The sequence below is a fragment of the Mycteria americana genome, chromosome 11, assembly GCF_035582795.1.
Source record: "Mycteria americana isolate JAX WOST 10 ecotype Jacksonville Zoo and Gardens chromosome 11, USCA_MyAme_1.0, whole genome shotgun sequence".
NCBI classification, from domain to species: Eukaryota; Metazoa; Chordata; class Aves; order Ciconiiformes; family Ciconiidae; genus Mycteria; species Mycteria americana.
Genome location: NC_134375.1, coordinates 2,523,805 through 2,544,298, shown reverse-complemented (window position 1 = coordinate 2,544,298; position 20,494 = coordinate 2,523,805). Strand labels below are relative to the sequence as shown.

Here is a 20,494-nt window from a genome sequence, read left to right as displayed (position 1 = left end):
CATGTTTCGGCTGCTCTAGTCCCGCCATCCACGCACAGCCCCTTTGCTGCGCTCTCCGTTGCCGGCGTGTCAGAGCTGGGACGAGGACCAGCCACGTGCACTGGGCGGGACAGTGTTTCTCTTCACCTCCTTTCCCCCATGTGAGTCGTTTCCCTCTCGCTCCTCTGCAGCTGCCATCCTCCCACTGAGTCACTTTGGATCTGCTGCAGCGGCGACTCCCAATGACACGGAATTTCACTCTTCAGTGGGCCAAGGACCTGCCCCGTTATTTTGGACTGGTCTGGGGTGAGGGGGAGCACTGACACAATAGACCCAAGACATGATACTCCCCTCCTCAGCTCTGCCCTATCATTCACTTGGAAAAAGGCTGCCTTCACTCTCCAGGACTTCAAAAATGGCTTCAAAAGCTGCACATTCTGGAAGAATACGTCCCAGAGCTGCCTGGTCACTATTGCTAATGCTTGGCTACTTCAGCTGAAATACCTTGGGTGATGCTTTTCCATTACTGCAGCGTGTCAGGTTCCTGTTTGGATTTGAGCATGGGGAATGTCCTGGAGAGCGTCGGGAGCATCTCTGGCCAGGGGCGCTTCTGCTGGGAAGGGAGGTCTTATCGGAGCCACTTTTGGGAAACTGCGTGAGTTTTGATCCCATGCTGCTTGCTCCTTGTTTGTCCCACTCTTGAGTTCTCTGTTGAATTACGTAATGATCCTCCAGACTCCCAAATGTCCATTTTTTAAGCTTTTCCATGAAAAGGGGGTTCATGGTAACTGATTTCTTATTGAAAATAAAGCTGAGGAAAACTGTCTGCAAAAGCTATGACTTCTGAAAACAGGCTGGTTTTGCCAAGAACTGGAGTGTTGACAACACTGAAGTGACTAAGCACCTCGTGCTTTACTTTCGATAAGAAAAAGCAGCTCATTGAATCTGGATTTACACTGGCATTTATCCTACCCCTCTTCTCTTTCTCCCCAACCCAAGTGCCCCGAATGAGAAGGGTGGCTTCAGCTCATCTCAGATTTCATTAATTAGCTGGCAGAAATGACAGGCTCTGTGCACTGTATATGGCATAAGAGCAGTAAAGGAAACCCTGCTCCACTTTTCATTCATCTGTCTGGTGAATAGCACTTTAGTTACCTCTGCTAGCGCGATGGGCTGGGAGCAGCCAGCAGCAAGCCCTTCCAGCGCTTGATGAGATCACAAGTTTCCGGATTGAGAGGGTGTGAAAGGAAGAGCTAATCCACTGGCTGGCACAGCCGAGGCAGGACTTACCGGGCTTAGGGTTTTTTCTGTTTTTCGTACAAGAAAGATCTCTCACAAATTTCCATTTTCTCTTGCATTTAAAAGGGATTGTTTTTAAATTGATATTTCCTTCCGTCCCCTCCCTTCTTCCTCCCTTAGTCTAAACTATGACCGCAGCCATTTAGGAGCTGCTGGCAGCTGCAGCAGACCAGAGAGTTCTGGCTGGGGAGAGGTGCTAAAACACACAGACTGGTGAAATACGTTAGCCTTGTTGTTACCATTGTGGGTGTGCACATGCGCTTCAGCCTACTACTGTGCTTTCTGCAATGCTTTCACCAGTGTGATAGAGAAGAGATTCAACATCACAGACCAGGCCTGTGTTTGGTCCCTGGTCATGTACAGCCTGAGCCTGGAGCGCCAGTTTGGACTGGGTAGCACCGGGAGCCCAGGACAACCGTTCATAGCATTGCTGTGGGTTGATGAACTTGCTTTGTGCACAGCTGGTGAGTGCCACTACTGCAATTGCTTTCCCACAGCTTAGTGCATAGACAGGCTTCTTTGTACGCATGAAACCTGGGTGTAGATTAATGGACAAACCAAGTGGCTAACCCCCACAGTTGCACCCAGCAGGGAGCGTGCTCCCAGTATGGGGCACAGGAGGGATCGCACAGATGTCTGCCACCTTCTGCTTTCACATCAGGCTTGCATCTGGCCCCACACACTGTTCAAAAGGAGAAAATGTATATCAAAACAGCATTTCTGTTTTTACCATCCTCGAAAAGGGCAATTTAGTGAGGAATTGAGAGGTAGGACAGCGAAAAGAATTGTTCTGTCTAAACCTGTTTGCAGGGATCTGCAGCTGGTTAAATCGCAGGTGCATCTTCAAAGCTGGAAGTCAGTGGTTTCTCATGCAGGTGTTGTCCTCTGCAGTGGGCTGAATTTATTCTATTTATTGCTTTTTGTTTATAAATGGCTGCCTTTTTTTATTCAGTGAACATTTGAAAGAATGCTCTTGATTCTGCAGTATCTCTTCCACACATGCACACCTTCTGCAGTTGTTCTGCCGTCTCTGGGGCAACCTTCACACAGAAAGATGGTGTTCATGTGAAGTCTTTGAAGGAAAGTGCCTCCTGTCACCTCTGCTTACCTAGAATAAGCTTTCTGGTTCAGCACTGAAATGAAACCATCTGGAAAAAGAATCTCCCAATAAAATACTCCTCTTAATTTAAAGAAGTTGCACATTTAAAATGTGTAGATCTTCTGTGGGAACACACTGGTTTCATCAACATTTTCAAGTAATACGGCTGAACTGTTTTAATCAAGTCAACATTCTTCCTTTTGACTTTATGTTATGGCTTTGATTGAAGTAAATCGCTCTGAGTATATAGTTTTGCAAAAACGTCAGAATTTATAACTTTTTGGCCCCAAATTGAATGGAAGTAAGCATTTTTGAAATCTTGTTTTGTTCTACCCGCTTCCCCTGCAGGAGACAGGAATATGATGTTTTTCAGCCAGTGCTAGTTAAAATTTTGATGGTTGCTGCTGTTAGCCTTAGATGTCCCGTCACACAGATACTGGTTTCTGTGTGAAGCAGTGCAATGTGAAGCATTCTCACTTCCTTTTCCATGAAGATGTGTGCCTGTAGTTCATGTTCATTTGGACTCTTACTTTTTTAAGCTGGTTTTCCATAAGGTGTCTTTGCTTTGCCTTTCCTAGGAATCGTTTTTAAAGAAGGAATTGAGGAATAAGGAACTCCTTTGTGGTCTGACCATCCTCTGTTTACTGCTGATTTACCTCACAGGTTTACTTCTGTTGACTTTGAGGGACTTAGTCCCAGTCCAGAGCATTGGCCCTCCCTTGCATGGGCACTCACGCTTTCTCAGGACGCACTGTGTGCACAGGACTGGCAACGGCTACTTTAATAGTGGCCCAGTACGACCCCACTAAAGCCAACAGGGTTACCACTTGAACCGAAGGAGAGCAGGATATGCAGCACAGCAGGTTACGAAACTCCACAAAGGGCATAAATTGAAGCCTTCTGGGTCATGAAGCAATGCATGAGGACTTGGGTGACAAGTGGGTTATCTTGCTGTAGAGCTCTGTAAAGCTTTCCAGACTTTGAAAGACCTTTATTTTAGGTGTGCAGGGCTTAATTTGTTGTGACATCCCACCCAACTGAGCAGTGAAAGTCAATGACATTGATAAGAGTGGGTGGAGGGCAGAGCCAAGAGTAAAAAGACGTGATTCTCATTTAGGTGAAGCCCTTGCATATTGTCCTAGTTGTGTAAAAGGACATTAAAGAAAGCCTTAAAATAGTTAATGGAAACAAATTATTGCAATAATATCTACTGGTATTAAACGCCCCTATCCTCCAGAGATAGTGCATTTTTTACCCTCTTGGTATAGACACCTTTATTTCACAGCTCCAGCTTTTGATGCTATTACCAAGTAATTAGCTGCTGTCTCCAGAGCATCGTTTCAGCATTGGGGAAGGGCATAGATCCAAAGGCAGTTGCACATCAGCTGCGTGGGCTGGCAAGAGCACACACACTCTGTTTGGAGGGATGCATTTTCTCAGTGGGGCTCAATAGTCGTGTCTGTGCACTTCGCTCAAAGCTGTTTTTCTCTGTGCCTGAAGTAGAGACTGTTTCTTTGATATGCAAGTTTATGGGTTGGTGGTCGTGGTGGGGGGAGCGATGGGTGTGGGGAACAGATGGAGAAAGCACAGGGAAAATGCAATGGTTTAAAGGAATAAAAAGAGATACTTTTGTTGGAATCGTTACACCAGAAACCAGGAGCCTCTGATGAAGGAAAGTGAGCCTGAGAATAGGGAAGACTGTGGTGTTATCGGCAGAAAAAGGGTTTATAAGGATTTCAGCCTTATCAGTTCGAGGTTGGTAGCTTGAGAAACCAAACGTTGAGGAAATGATCAAAAGAGAAAGGGTACAGAGGGACTGAATAAGGCATTGAGCAGAAAGTGTGAGAGGCGGGGAGCAGGGACGGGGCTTGCTGCGGGAGAGAGGCCACGGAGCTCTCTGGGCCTCTCCGTGGGCGAGAGGCAAGGGAGCAAGGAGAGGAACAGGAAAAACTGGAGGTGACCTGGACAAGCAAACAAACCCTTGGACAGAAAGGGGGTGCAGATGAGGAGGGGAGGAGGTAACTGTACAGGGGAGGGCAGTCAAGTAGCTCCTTTCATGAAAACAGGACTGTAAAATGATAAACCCTCAGCCGTGCTTCAACTTCTAGGCATGTTAGATATAAATTATGACTGGCTTTCTGCTTCTTGCTTCAGGATACGAGGTAATTTGGGGGTTTCTGGTTGGGAGTTCAAGTTTATGCCTGAGAAGTGAGTGCTTGTTTTGGGAAACCTGAACATACAAGCAGGGCAGGCAAATGCCATTCATGAGGGTGCCCTGCTCCCTTTGTCACGTTTACCTGACGGGCTGTGCTGCACCAGGACGGCAGTAGTTGACTGTGAGCAGTTGCTGTTTGGATATAAAGTGGGTGATGCACACAAGCTTGCCCTTTACGTGGCCCACAGGTGCTGATTGCCAAGGCAATGCTGTGCCCTACCTTTGTGCACGCGGAGGCTGGCCAAACCTGGGGCTGTGACACCCAAACGGCCCACATCGGGGTCCCAGGGCTTTCTGAGCCTGGGAAGCGCTGATGTGGGAGAGGGAGGTGCAGGCCAGGGCAGAGCCGTGCTCAGCTGCCACCAGCAGTGCTCTGGCAAGCACGGTTTGACTAAGGGACTTGCGTGTGCTGAAGCGTTAAAGCCAGGAGGTACCAGGGAGGGGGTGGTGGCAAAATCCTGCTGTAGGACCCTTACAGAAGCAGCTTATCTTTAATTGTCCTTCCATTCATTATTTCTTAGCTAAAGCTATGTAATAATTACAAATTTGGATTACCTGGAAAAGCTGCTGAAAGTAGGATAAATTATTAATTCCCGGGCTGGATTCTGAAGAATTAATTTCAGCACCACGTATTGAAAATTCTCCTTCATACGAAATATTCTAGTTTTGAGAGCAGTTCTGAAAAAGTGAGATTCTTCCAAGTCATTATTATACTTTCTGACAATTTTATTTTTCCTTCAATCAGTATCCTTTAGCACACTCAACTAATATACTCAAATTAGTAGTAGAAAACCTACATTTGTAAGAATTATATCTCTGTACAACGTACTGAAGTAATTCAAATTCCAGGGCAGAACTGTGGAAATTCTTAGCACAGTTCGTCCATATCTTATCAGAACAGGCACGCTTTTCCCACAGCCTGGCCGCTTTCCAGCAGTGCCGAAGCAGACTTGTTGGAAGCCCAGTTTGAATGGGAGAAGTAATCTTTCTGAATGGATTTTCTGGCAGGATTCCTGTTGCTTGTGTGGTTTATTGTTCTTGGTGATGTGACTACATTTTACCCCCGAGATGAATGTTTTAGGGTCTTTATTTTTTTGATGATGGGAGGGGTTCTGGAAAAATAATCAGATCACTAATTCTATAAAATCCTATAAGCAAACTTTTTTTTTGTTTTAACTACTTTTCCATGTTAATTATGTAGCTTTTTGCTCATGCTTTTGATATAAAGGACAACAGCGGGTTTACTTTAACTCTTAAACTTTTCTATGGTCAAAGGGTTTAGTAATTAAAAAGCAAACAACTTTCTTTTCTTCAACACATTTTAACAAAGTGTTATTATGCCAATTTATATATATATATTTTTTTTTTCTGTTCATAGTGTAGTAATTCACTATAAAGTATTACGGGTGTTGTCAAAAATAAAAAAGTGGTTGCCAATGGTGGCATATCCTCCGTTGGTGTAAATGCCCACTGCATATACAGTTGTAACTCTAGTGAAGTCAGAGTCGATCCCTCTGCGCGCTACAGGCCTGCTGTGGAGCTGTGCCAACTTCTGTGAGCTGAGGATCCGGCCTCTAATATGTATTACAGGATAGCTAATATGATGTTTAACCACACAGTAACCACAATATACAAAGAAGTTCTATTTTAGCACTGCTGGGGCAAAAAAATAACTGTTAGTACTCAAGACTGAAGTGCAAAAGATTGCTAAGTGGGGGAAGGAGGCAGAAGAAAACTCGTCTTATTTTGAGCTAACGTGTGTACAGACAGATTCTCACGTCTCAAGGCTAAGTTTTGTCTAAGAAAGATCTTTAAGATTTGGGTCTTTGTAATTAAAACATAAAGAATAATTATCTTAAGCTTACATCTGCAGAGGAAGAACTGTGTATTTACTTATTATCTGCCAAAAAATCTTTCTCTTTTTAGCTAGAAAGATTAACAAAAAGGCATTGAAGTATAAAGGCCTTCTTTTTATTGAAATATATATACATTTTGTGAACAGATTCAAAAGAACAGTCATAACCTTTTTTTCTTTCTCTTTCTTTCTTTCTTTTTCAAAATGGGGGTGGGGGGAAGCATGCAACTCCAAACTTAGTGCCTACAATGCTTGGAAGACATGATTAATTTCGTACTTAGGTTTCCAGATGTTGGATTTTGTCCCAACTTTTAAAGACCTCTAATGTTTAACAGGATATGTGCTGAGTATAGTGTTTAACAGAGTTTTCTTTCATAACTCTAGGACCTATGAGAAAAGGTAACTCGGGAAAACACTGCATATTTGGAGCTGAATCTACACCCTTCTAGGAAAAAAAAAATTAAATGTGCAAGTTTGGACTGGAGCTATATTTGTTTGGGAAGACTATGGATAGGTACCAGAGCTGGCAGCAGAGCTGTTTGAATGCCATCCTCCTTGTGCTGCTGTGGACCGGCATTTCCTGTGCACAGAAGGACTGCACGGGTGCAGAGTGCCAGCCCCTGGACAACTGCATCGAGGACGTGCTGGAGCCTGGCGAGTGCTGTGCCACATGCCTGCAGCACGGCTGCACGTGCGAAGGCTACCAGTACTACGACTGCGTCAACGTGGGCTTTATCAACGGCAAAGTGCCCGAAGGGCAGTCTTACTTTGTGGACTTTGGAAGCACTGAGTGCTCGTGCCCCAAGGGAGGAGGCAAGATCAGCTGCCAGTTCATGCTGTGCCCAGAGCTGCCCCCAAACTGCATTGATGCAGTGGTGCCAGCTGATGGGTGTCCTCAGTGTGGGAGAATAGGTTGCCTCCACGAGGGCCAGAAGTATGTAGCGGGGCACACCTTCCACATGCCTCCCTGCAAGGTTTGCCATTGCCCGAACGCTGGTGGTGAGCTGATGTGCTACCAGCTTCCAGACTGTAACACGTTCGCCTTAAACACTGCAAGTCCAATCGATGCTGAAGATAGCGAACCAGAGAGGCACTATGACGATCCATACAGCTATGACCAGGAGGCACCAGAAGGAGACAACACCCAGGTAGAGTCTCAAAAAAAATACAGGAGTTATTCGTCCCACCTACAGCAAGAGAGCATCAGCCAAGAGCAAAGCGAGGATTATGACTACCTACCAGCCAGCATTGCTCCTTCAGCTTTGGCTCCGGCCAATCCATACACTGAGGAAATGGCTGTGCCACTCACCACACCAGTCCCTAAGGTCTCTTCTGAAGTTCGCAGTGCCACAGAAAGAAGTGAGCGAAAGAGGGTGCCCCGCACCACTGCAGCATCCCTCCAGCAAGTGACGCATAAGGAAGCACCAGTAACCACCAATGCTCCTCCAGAGCACACAACGGCCACCACTGAGACCCCCAAGCACCAGGAGGAATTGGAGAGGAGACCAAAGGGGAAGCTAGGGGACAAAGAGAAGCATGAGCAAGAAAGAGCCCCCCACTCTAAAATGAAAAAGCATGCCAGAAAAGAAGAGCCAGGGAACAGCATGTATCTAGGCCTGAAAGAGGTGAATTTAACAGAGCCAAGTTGGTCAAAATCTTCCCATGAAACGCATGAAGGAAATACTTTCCGCAAGGTGAAGTTCAGTGCAACAACCTCTCCTCCTGTTGCTCTAAAGGAAGACCGTAGTCAGTCGTCCCAAAAGCAGTCACAGACGCTTTATCGGTACCATCCCGAGGAAGATGGGGACCCCAACTCTATTCACGCTAACCCCAGGTTACCAGAAGGTAAGAACTACTTCCAGTGTAGATGTCTAGAGAACATTTACTCATAATAACGTTGGTGCATATCCACTGTTCTTTTCTTCTTACTGCTCCACATGGGCATGAAATCAAGCAAACCTCCAGTTACCTTCTGTCATCTCTTTCAGAAGGTGCTTTGTGTTTCATTTGACATAATAGATACCATTTCACTATTGCCTACCTTGTTTTGATTTTGCAGACTGTGGATGGTGTTTTCTGGTATTTTAACTTTATTTCAGATGATGGTTTGTTAAACTCTGACCTTTTCCTTGCTTTTAATTTCTAATGTGATGTTAGAGAAACATCTTGCTCTACACAAAAGGATTTAATTAGTTATCTGCTTGGATCCTCCAGTTACCAATTGAATGTAATCACATTTGTAGCTTTTGTCTTTTGCTGGGGAGGAAGTGAAACAGTTGCGCTTCTACTACAAAAATATTTACAGCACTTGTTGTAATATTTATCCTATGGTTGAAAGGCTGTCTAAGCTCGTTAGTACAAGAAGTTGATAGATACACTGAAATACCCCTGAGGACTAGTAGGGAGAAAAAGGACTGCCTCTTGCTTTGTGTTTTTTGGGGGCTGAAAGTTTATGGTATTTATGATCAACTGTGGCAAGTGTACGTGTTTCCTCTCTGCCTCTGGATTCCTCTTGACATCTGCAGTGAATGCTGATTATATGCTTTATGCAATGCTCATTACTGTAATGAATGCAAACTTCATCGCTATAAATTAGCACATATACAGCTCATATTTCCAATTCATTTTTCATCAAATCAAGAGTAATATCTCCTTTTTCAAGATGTGGCACAAAATGTTCTCATGAGACTCAGATGTATAATACTTGCAGTCTGTGTAGAGAATACTGATTACTCCCTAGACAGTGATATTTCTTCCTGGGTTATCTAGGTAGCCCTTAAACATCTTGAGCTGCCTAGTCCGTCTACTCAAGAAGTTTAAGGGAGATAGGAGGAGAGCAGATTTGGAGCTGAGACTCTAGGTCCCAACACAAACAGCACCTCATGACTGTTTACCGAACAAAAGATGTACAAGGTCCATGAATGGGGATGGTAGCCTTTTTCTTTTTCTTTCACTTCCAGTTATGTTTTTATTGTAAATGTTGACCTCACGATTAGTGATAGCAGCTATAATCTGAGTCAGACCTTGACTGCTTGATTTCACCAAAACGATGCTCTAGAAACCAGTCTTACCTGAAGAACCTCACTGCCTTGTGGGAGTACACCAGGCAGCAGCGTTTGAACGCAATGCCTTGAAATGAGAAAACGTTAGCTGAGCACACATACCATCCAGAGGGATGCCATGAGAGAGTGTAGACTTTCAGAAGTGATTTAATAGATAGTTAATGTGCTCCAAGCCTTACCTTTATGCTACCTTCTCTTCGCGGTTGCCTGTTGTATTTTACTTCTAGCTGCTTTTGTTATGTGAAAGATGAAGCAAACAGGGATGACTGGCTGATTATCCTAGGGGAGTAGTGAACTCATTCCAGCCTTCCAGTTTGTGTAACCTAAATAAGAGGATCTGTCCATAACACCGTCATCTGCTCTGTGCAAATGCAAATGGCAAAAAGCATCTGCCTACATGGTGCACGGAGTTCATCTGTAGTCAGATTTTATGCTGCTTAGTATTACCATGCAGCTTAAGCGCAAAGCTCTTCCCTTATATTTGTTGCAGCCTACCACAAAATCTCATCTCAGCTGTGCATCAAGGCTGTGCATAATACATGGGTCTGAGTTAGGACTAATATGCAATAACCTGTTTTCTGATTTAACTTAAAACCAGTCTATTTAATTTTAAATTGCCTTTTTTTTCCTCTCAAAAAGGAAAGATGGGTGGACCATCCTGAAATTTTCAATGAGAGGCTTTAAGAAGGCCTATTGGGGTGAAAGTGTTTAGCAGCAGAGCTGACTACTACATTTTAGAGTCTCCATAGGTGATTTCCAGTCTGTGATTCCTGGGAACTGCTTGGCTGAGACAGGTCTGGTTGGTCTGGATTGGGTTGGAATGCCTGTTGGACAGGAGCAAAATGTGATGGGTGTCATGTCAGGTATGAATTGTCTAGCCTACAGAAGCAGGCTTGGAAATCACTGGATGCCATTTTTGCCTTAGCTGAGATACAGATCTATCTATCTATATAATTTCCTTTAAATATTGCAAAAGTAGAAATGAAAATAAATAGCCCTTGGGAGCACAGCACCCTCTGTTTGGCTGCAGACGATGCAGCTCTGAGGCTGCTGGTTCTCTGTTTGGCCCACGGAGTTGCTGCACGTCCTGGGAGTGACCGCCAGTGTCATTGCACCACGTGCATCACCCCGCAGCCGCTGGCAAGTAGGGTCTGGCCAGGCAGCCCCTGCCCCCCGTCTGCTCCACCTTTCCCATTAGGAATGGTGGAAGCAGATCTGTACAGGCTGTAAAAGAACTACAGAACCTTCTCCAAAAATCAAGAAGCTCCCTTGACACGGCTAGCGCCAGCGCTCATGCCTAGCGACTGCTGTATTTTCACTTATTTTGTTGTTTTAATTGATGTGGTTGTGACTCATGTGGGTAGATCCATATGTTTCAAGTAATAAAACACGTACATCTTCTGTCTCTTTGGTGACTTCTGAGCCAGTGATAGAGGGTGAGTGAAGATATTAGTCAGACTTGAAAGAAAGATTAATTTTGCCTTCAGATATAGAATGAAAACATAAATTTTGCACGTCTTTCTAACTATAAAATGGCATAATCTACCAGAATTGCCAAATAACTTCTTTTCTCCCCTCGAGAATCAGCAGCATGATGCATAAACTGCATCAATCCCCTAATTTTTAAAACCTGCGAGGCCGTTTCGCTGTTTCTTTATGAGGCTGCCGCTCTCGCAGCGGGGTGGTGCCGCACCTCTGGGTGCAGTTGGGCTTTTCCTCAGAGGCTGCGCACGGGTGGCCCCGAGGCAGTGTTCAGGTCCTGTCCAGCTCTTTGGGGTGCGATGTGAGCCAGCCCTCACGCAGGCACAGTCGCTCGTCTCCCAAAACAAGTAGGCGCTCCCAGGCCACTGGCCGCACCCTGCCCTGCCCATGTGCTCCCATAAGCAGTGAGCGCAGGCTGTGTTTGGGCAGCTCTCGGCAGGGTGCTGTGGGTTGCAGAGGCCGTTGCTCAGCTCGGGGCGGGTGTTTTGGCTGCGGTGAATGCGGTGTGATTGCAGAGGGTCGCAGCGCACGGGCGAGGTGCGTGCAGCCCGAGGAGCTGGAAGTCGCTGTGCCTTTCCAGCAGTGGCTGCCTCGGGGAGGAGGGCTGGGTTAGGGGATTGTTTGGGGGTTTTGCACTTAATTGAACTTTCGTGTTTTTCTCATCAGTCTGTGTATGGGGATGGATTTTCTCTATTCTGGGTTTTTCCTTCCTTGAAATCATCAATATGTTTATTAACATTTCATCTTAGTTGCTTTTTTTCTGGAAACATACATTTTATTTAGGTTCCCGAGTCACTGAGAGATACATTTTTGTGACTGTACGGACATTCTAGATTTTTTGTTTTGTTTTGTTTTTCTTTTTCTCCAGAGTTTAGAAAAGTATAGGAGGCTTCACAGAAACATTTACTGCCACTAAAAATTCAGCCCAAGTTAGATGGCTATTGCATTTGTTCTTCCTATTAGCTGTATCCTGGCACCAGAACTCAGCTGTGGTTGGATCCCTGATGCCTTTGGTTAAAAACTTGGCTTCATGACTTATATTTTATGTATCTGACTTTGGTTTTATATGTAGCTGAGTTTTCATCTCTCAAATCTCTGATGGCTTATATGTAATCTAATGGTGGAAACAACGTGGAGTACTTCGGTGCTCAGGAAAGGTTAATTTTGTGTCTTGATTCTCTTTCTCCTTTTGCGCTTCGTTTTTCATCTGTGTTTCAGTACGACTCTGTGAGGCTGGCACGCGCTGCTTCCCTTCTCGCTGACACGTGGGTTGGTCGCCGGGAGAGGTGCCATCCTGGCAAGGCTGCCCTGGGGTACGTCCTGAGCTCTGCCCAGTCCGGGGACGGAAATAACTGCATCTAAAAAGCTGCTGTTGTTAGATACAGGCATATACAAGATGTAATATTGCACTGTATTTCGCATCAGCCAGCTAAGATGATCTATTTAGCGTCTTCGCTCGTGGACTCCAGTGAATTGCCATTTGTTTTGGGAATTTTTTTCCCCTCTCCTTTTTTGGCTGCTCTAAGCTTTTCCGGACCAGCCATTTTGCGGGTGCTGTGTGAGGCCAGGCCCTCACTGGTGGCTCTCTGGGGCAGCAGCAGCGCTCACGGCCCTCAGGGAGGATGCGGCTGCTGCTGCCGTCACAGAAATGGGCCCTGTTGCAAACCCACTGGTAAAATGGTGACTTTAGGGAGCTGGTTTCTCCGTTTGCAAGGTGGGAAGCGCAGCACCAGCTCTGCAGGGCTGTGTGAGCCCAGTGGATGCTTTCCTGCCTCGGACAGGGGCGGCTGCTGTTGCTCAGGGGTTTCGGCCACCCCGTGCTCCGTGCCAGCCTGTAGCACTCCCTGCTGGGGAAGCATCCGTCTTTTGCTCCGCGTGTGAGTATCTATCACTTGTCATAGATACCGAATATAGATTAAAGAGCAACTTCCTTCAGCAACATACAGACCTATTGAAGTTTCTGTGGCAAATGCTAATTACTCCATTCCTAAAGGAACTGTAAGTGTAAAGTAGAGGTAATTACTCAGCTGCAAAAGTGTAAATTAAGTACTTTCACCCGGGAAGGGATGAGATTGATGGGAAACTATTCTCTTTACACAGTCTCTTTCCAAACATTGATCTTATCCTGTCACTTACTGCAAGAGCAGCAAACAGAGGGAGTTTTAATTTCTGTATTTCCTATTTCCTCATCCTAAAAATGCCCTGAACAAGGGAGGGTTGAATAAAACATCTTTAAAGATCTTACTGTCAAGTTTTGTTATGATTTTCCTACTTTTTTCCATTCCCTATGCTCTGCCAGTAGAGTGCTGTTTCTTGGATAAACGTAACTCAGGTAGCAAACAGCCTCGTGAATGTTTTATGATTTGCATTCTGGTTTTGGCAGGCTGAATAGCAATTTGTGTCTAGCTGGAACCATTGTGTTTCAGAATGGAGGTATTTTTCCATTTACACTCATCCACAACTGGTGATTTTTTTTATCATGGTCTTTTTTAGAGATAAGGATAATTGTTCTCCAACTGAAGTAAATTGTACCAAGTAAATATTTGCAAGCTGAGATCAGTGGATGTGAGAATGGCATTTATTGCACGTGAATCCTGATCAGGTAGGAGGTACTGGGAGGCTCTCGTGTAACTTCTAAGGATGAAGTTGAGATTTCAACCAACCCGTCTATTGCACGTTTGCTGATACTGAAGCTCATGAAGAAAGATGACCTTGAATTTCTGAACCGAGGACAAACAGGAAACGAGATCCATAAAGCAGGCCTGCAGTGAGGGTTTCCGAGGCGTTCCCGGAGCACATCGACCCTTCATCCCTACTGCCACCATAAAATGCACTGGAGGTGGGAGAATGCTGTGGATGGTGCTTTAGAAACAAAATCGATTTGCAATTACTTTGTATTTTTTGGTATCAGGTGAAGTGTTCTTTCACATTTACTGAATTACCTCAGGCTTAATCCTGTGTTGTCTACTTCATCCCAGTTCTCTCTGCAGCAGGAAGAAATCAGCTTTGAGCCCTCAAACTAGGATAACTGAGGAATGAAAGTAGACCTCAGGAGAGTGGGGCGCGGGGAGAAAAAGCCTCTGGGCCAGCAAGTGTGAGTCAGCATGAATTACAGCCCCAGGTGACAGCGCTCAGTTGTCTCTGGTAGTTAGAGTTCTGAGATAGTAAGATTATAGAGGAAAACAGCATGAATGGGTATAAGGCAGGCTGAGATACTTACGGAAAGAGGAAGACTAAAATACTATAAAATTAAGAAGTGCTTTAAGAGAGAACCGCAAAATAGATCTATCTGTTCTGCCAAAAATCGCATTCATACCTTATTAGGTAGCCGGATGCTAGTTTAGGAGGAAAAAGAAAAAATGAAACCATGTCTGCCCCCCTGCACACAAGGTTTGGAAGAAAACCTGCCTGAGATGCAGTAGTCACCACAGGTGTGTTTCACAGATGACTTTTTATCTGTCTTCCTTCCAATATCTAAAAGCATAAGTAGGGGCTGAGGGTGGACAGCAAGATGAAGGGAACCAGTTGTGCTGGGATGGGCCCTCTTGGCACTTTCCATTTTAACAAGGCCAGTAATTTCAAGTGTATGTGTGCTAAACACTGCTGTGGCATGAATTTGTGAGCAAAGGGTGCAAGGAAAACCAAAGCCTGCCCCAATGACAGGGAGCAGTGTATTCACACTAATTGTTTGCAGACTCTGAAATAAACAGTAGCCAAAAGTATCAAATCTCCAGGCACTGGACTGCCAGATGTGGCCTGGCTTTCTGTTCCCAAAGCTCTTGCTTTCAGTGGATGCAGCATTAGGCCTGTATCAAGTGCTTTGAATAGTCCCACTTGAGGAATTTCAGCGTGGATCAGGAGGGGTGATCTAGCCTGCCACGTAGGCAGCAGCTGCATTTTGAGTATCTAGACTTGCCCTACCCAGGAGCATACTTTTGGGGTCAGCGTTGATGGTTTGGTGTTTGTGTCTAGCTGATCTCTCTGGACATGTTGCGGCATGACTGCTGCTTGCCTGTTTGTTTTTTGGGAACTGCTATGGGTCAGGTCACTGCTGCTGGTTTTCCAGCTGGCTGGGCTTCACTGTGCTTCTCAAAGCTGTGGGCTCTGAATTTGGAACATTATTCTTTCTTTGCAAGAATCCCTCTGGTGAGCCCAAGCCTTCCTCACTGCCGACCTTCTTCCATTCATCATGTGCACCTCCTTGCTAAAATGGAGATATTAACCAAAGGTCATGAGCTCCTGGTTAGCAACACTTTTGTGTCAGGCTTTTGTGGTGCTGTTTTGGTCCTTAACTCTTACAGAGTATTTTAAGTGGTAGCTGTATGTTGAACCAGGAGCTCGTGATCTTTAGAGAAAATAGTTCAGAGGATCTTTTCTTAGAGATGTGAAGAAGATCTGTGAAGTGGTGCAAGCGCAAGCCCAGTATGCAGAATGCCAAGTTTCAGCGCCATGCTTTACTAAAAACTGGATAACCTGCCATAGTCAGATGTATGCAGATTTTTAAGAGCCTAAAAAACTTACAGAAATGCTCAGGTCTCGAGGTCTTTTCTTTTTAAACCCCAGTACCTGCCAATCTAGTAATTAGAGATGTTTGAGAAGGTGGCGCTCTATCTTCCTGAGTAAAGTAAAGGTAAAATGAAGATAACAGCTCCTCACTTCAGTGTTATCTTACAGATAAGGCTATGAATCACTGGGGACCATGGCAGGCAGGTACAATGTGCGGTACAAGGTGGGACAAACATGTATGTTCCTTCAGATCTTGCTAGTCTTGCCTTCATAAAATACACTCTGAAGAGCAAGGTCTTTTTCCCAGCATCTGGTGCGATGATGTGGTGTAGTCAGATTTCCCATCCGCTGATAGTGCATTTTGTACACCGAGTTCTTTTTGCTGCAGCACAAGGACTATTACTCATGCAGTTGGCTGGAACAGTTTTTTATAAGGAAATTCATTGTGTTAAGTGTTGGCACCAAGAGGAGGTGCAGAGAATGTTTGAAGAAAAAGTGAAACGGGATGAAACATTCACACCTGGCTGGGGAATGTATATTGGCAGTGTCGGTGTCCCATCCTGCCCCGGAGGAGCACGGCACTGCTGGCACTGCTGGTGCTGGCACAAGCCCAAAAGGCAGTGTCTGCATGGGACAGGTTTTCCACAGTGACACTGAACACAGACTAGGGTTTTCAGAGATCCTTAACTTCATGGGGTTTAGTTACCAAGATAGTTTAAATCTTGTATGTTGAAACAATAAATTCAACTGGCGTTGAGCAGCTAACCTATGATGGCATCAAAATAATTTTGGAAACCCATCCCATGTACCTATTTTGTAGAGGTAAACATCATCATTTGTGAAAAGTTAGCTCCATCCATGGTTTGCAACAAGAACATTTGATCTCAATTCTGAAATTAAAACATGCTGTAGACAAACTATGGAAATAAGATGGGAGTTTTCTTGTACAAATTAATTAACCACTTGAAAAGACAAGGCTGTTGGGCTCACAGGTTTCTCAGGAGGACTGCGCTTGCTGGTTATTTATAGTATGTATCTGAGTATTTTTTTTTTGTATGCATGTTTGATACTTCTTCAGAAAACAGAATTTAAATGAAACTTCCTTGCAGTAGTGTTTGTAGTATTCTAATCGGTCACTGAGGAATTAAAAACGACCTTGAATATAGCTCCTTGTTAGAGAAAGGCAAATATAAGTAGTAATTTCTGATCCAAATTTTGTGAGACAATAACCTTTTGAACAGTTTCAAATATGTAGGCCAAATAAACGTAGCTTTCTAGCATATGCTTACTCATGAAAGGATTTGTAATTTCATTACCCTGGGCCTCACAACGAGCAGTATCTCTTACCTCTTAGGGATTCTTAGGTAACAAGCCAGCAGTAATTGGACTTTTATAAAGATCCCCTTATGTATGAGCAGGTTTTATGTTTTATTGACTATTCCCGGTCTGTGTGTGCTGTGCCTGAGATGACCAATTCTTTTCCAAAGCCACCAGAAAGTCCTAAACCGCCATCCCAAAGCACTGCTGTTGTTGGCGCTAAGCCAAAGTCTGAGAATGGGAGAGGGGAAAAAAGCAGTTGTGCTATCTTTAGGACCAGCAAACCTCCACTGCACGGTTTCCCCTTTCCTGCCCTTGCCTGGGGGGTCAGGGAGCTGCAATGCCCCCCTGGAGCCACTTGTCTTTGCTCTGACACTACATGTGCAGTGGCTGTGACTCACCACGCACATTGCAGTGAATGAATTTGTAAGCGGCAACGTTACAGAGCTCTGGGTCTGCAATTGTTCGCTGCCTGGTGGAATTACTGGGTTTTACTCCATCACTGGGACGCACTGATGGTGATGGAGTACCTAATTTGGCGGTAGCAGTTGCTAATGCGGGTGCTCTGGGGTGTCACAGGGAGGTAGCCGCTCCCTGCAGACAGCCTGGGGAGCACGGGGGTCTCGGGCTGTGGGGGTGCGTGGGCAGCATGCTGAGGCTGCGGGTGCACAGCTGCCTTGCCTGCTCCTCTGCAGCCTGGTCGTGCTGTGTTCAGTTCTGGCTGCAACTTATTCAACCCCTTCATACACCAAAAAAGGAGCAATTTAGAAAAACACACAGAACAATAATTCCTTCTCCCTTGTTGCTAATAGTGCTAGTTGCTTTTGTGTTGCTGTTGCAAACCATAGGGATGCTGATTGCATTCAGAGGGGCTCAGACTTGTTTGACTGTAGTTTTGAATTACCAAGTACTAAAATAAATGTTTATGGCTCCAACAACTCTGGGTTTAAAACCTTTTAACAGTATAAACAGCTGCATGAAAGGGGAGGATTTGCATCAGTAACTTTTAAAAGATGTTATGAAAGTTGATGCTCTTGTGAACTGTTGCTCTGTGTATAATATACATCTTAAAAATAATGAAAATCATCAAATGAAACGCCATAGCCTTACTGTTACCATTCATAGGGCAAGTTATTGCTTGCATCTCCAGTGACTGGTACCGCACAAGTAATAGGTTTGTATACAGCGTTGTATGCCGTTCCACTAAGGTTATTTGAATTGGGCACATGAGTATGTCTCAAGGATAAGTAAGGTAAGTGCTTAGGATAAGCTTTATTTTGTACGAGGTCACTATGTAGAAATTTTATTTCAAGAAGAAGAATTTGCATCTTCTCTCCTGTGTTAGCCATCTGTGCTGCACCTTTACCTTCCCTTCTTTTTTTGGCTGTGACTGGACCTCATTGTGGATTTTCCCCCTCATTTGCTGCGTGTCTCCTCCTCCCCTTCCCATAGCCTTCAAGGAGCCAACTTTTGTGGCTTTGCAATTAAGGAAATGTTTCCTTTCACCTCGAGTCAGCACTCTGGGGCATGCTGATAGCTGCAGATTGGAGGTGGAGTGGCAGCCCCCAACTGTTGCAATGGCTGTGGTTAGCTGCAGCCCAGCATGGGTCTCTGTGGCCCAGCACAGGGACTTTGCAGTCTGGTGTCAGCCAACAGACATTGGGGACCAGTACAGGAACTCTTCTGGGAGAGCTGCAGGAAAGAAATGGAGGAAGACGTGCCTCCAGTGGTGTTAGGGAAGTCAACATGTTACCAAAAACCAAATAAACTGAAAAGGCAAGTAAGTGCTCAGTACAGGATCATCAGTGAGCACTGTCAAAAAGGGACAGGAGAGTACCAGCTGGGAAAAAATGGCATTTGCCATGGATATCATACTTAGTCCAAGAAACTTTAAGCCAATTTTACACAATATATTCTGGTCTTAGTATGGCACCGAGATGGTTTTGGTGTATTTTTTTGAGTAATAAGCTCAATAGCACTGTGTGAGGGCTGCAGTCTGGCATTGAGCTGTAATAGCACTCACCTCCTCCTTATATTCGTTGTGAGCAACAACATTAGCTGTGTTTGGAGCAGGGGAGCTGGAGTTTGACTGGAGCTGGCTCATATGCAGGGAACAGAATTGAGAAGAAAATGAATGAGGTCTTGCAACAAGAACATCTGGCTATACTTCAGTTTCCTTTTCTTCTCACCTCTCACTATTTATATGTTAGCTTCTGTCTGAGTTTGAAAGACATTGTATGTGCTACTTACTGGAATAATTTTCTGAGCACAAGTTAAATTGTATTATAGATGTATTATAGTTATACATCTGGTATGAAGTGAAGCATCAAAAGTGCTTCTTGTATTCATATTCTGATTGAGACATGCTACAGGGACTTAGGAAACAATTATATTTTGCTGTCAGTGGTTTGTAACATAGAATTTATTATGCTTAATACCAAATCTACTGTGTGCCGATAGCACATGGCACACGCAAAAGAAATTCCAGAAACACAAACCTTGCTTCAGTGGGGAACAGAATTTCCTGAAAAGCAAACCCTGAAATGAAAAGCATGTCATCTTCTCCTGCTAGCTTAGCGGCAAAAGCAGATAGCTTTGTGTGCCTGATACAGGCATTGTGTTTTGGGAGGACGGGTTTTGCAGAAGACTCATGTTCAAACTTCTCTATTTTGTCATTAAAAAAGTAAAGTTCATTACTGAAAACATACCTTTTTAATGAAAATGGAGCTTATTATATATAATGGTCATTTCTTATGACTCTTTCCATAAGGTTAAAGGGCTCTTTTGCCCTCTTTCAGCTAGTTTAATGGTGTTTAAGGAGTCTTTTTTTTTTTTTAAATAATGATTCTGAGAAATCACTAGGAGGAGGACTTTTAGATAAGAGTATTAAGTCAATCCATTATCTGCTTGGTGGCATGGAAAGCCTTACACCCACCCAACAGCTCTGCCAAATGCTGTCAGTATTTGGCTGTCAAGCTTTCAGTTGATGGCTGTTTCTCTCTAAAGCTCACGTAGACCCAATTGTAATTCTTCAGCTACCTCTATAAAACATCTTGTTTATGGCCTATAAGCAGCTGAAGATTAGTATAGTTCTCTCCCTTGTCCAAGAATTCTTCCTCTGCAATGTGCATTAATTTTCCTTGTGTTGGAATTGCCTTGCATGAAATGACTAGTAGTTCTCATTTCCAGATTCAGAACTACAGTATTCTAGCCAAATGATTTTGTAAGAGATTTACTCTGAGGAACTGTTTTCATTGAAGATAACATACACTTAAGTAATGTCTCATGTAATAATGATAAAATTTGTACTTCTACTGGTTCTGGATCAAAGTTGATAAGCATTGTCTTACTTCATGGCATTGAAATAAAAAGAAAAGTATAGTAAACATCAGTGATGACTAGGTTTTACATTAGAAGGTTACATAAATGTTTAATTTCAATCAGCTTGGATTGACTGCGATCACAAGCAAATTGTGGTTTTTCTTGTATCTTTAAGTGAGGGGGAAGAGAAATATGGAGACTTTCCAAAATCTTGTGCACTGGTCTCAGAAGTTTCAGTTGTTGCATTAAAGTAATGAATGTGCTTTACATATGTTCTTGAAATACGGACTTTTGCCTTGCTCAGCCTACGGCCCTGGAAAGCAATTTTCCTGGTAGTGTCTCCACTCTTTCTCCTTTGT

The 20,494-nt window shown here is 44.3% G+C and overlaps 1 protein-coding gene across 3 annotated transcripts in view; it reads left to right on the top strand.

The window, feature by feature from the left end:
• Positions 1-20,494, top strand: part of FBLN2 (fibulin 2) — a 97,202-nt gene that overhangs the window by 9,555 nt on the left and 67,153 nt on the right. For 2 of the 3 annotated variants that reach the window (XM_075513721.1, XM_075513719.1), the window contains exon 2: positions 6,832-8,292. In XM_075513721.1, coding sequence (XP_075369836.1) covers positions 6,912-8,292 — 1,381 coding nt within the window. In that variant the 5' untranslated portion in view covers positions 6,832-6,911. Of the gene's footprint in view, positions 1-403; positions 635-6,831; positions 8,293-20,494 lie in introns of those variants that run through there. The other variant, XM_075513720.1, reaches the window with a different exon arrangement.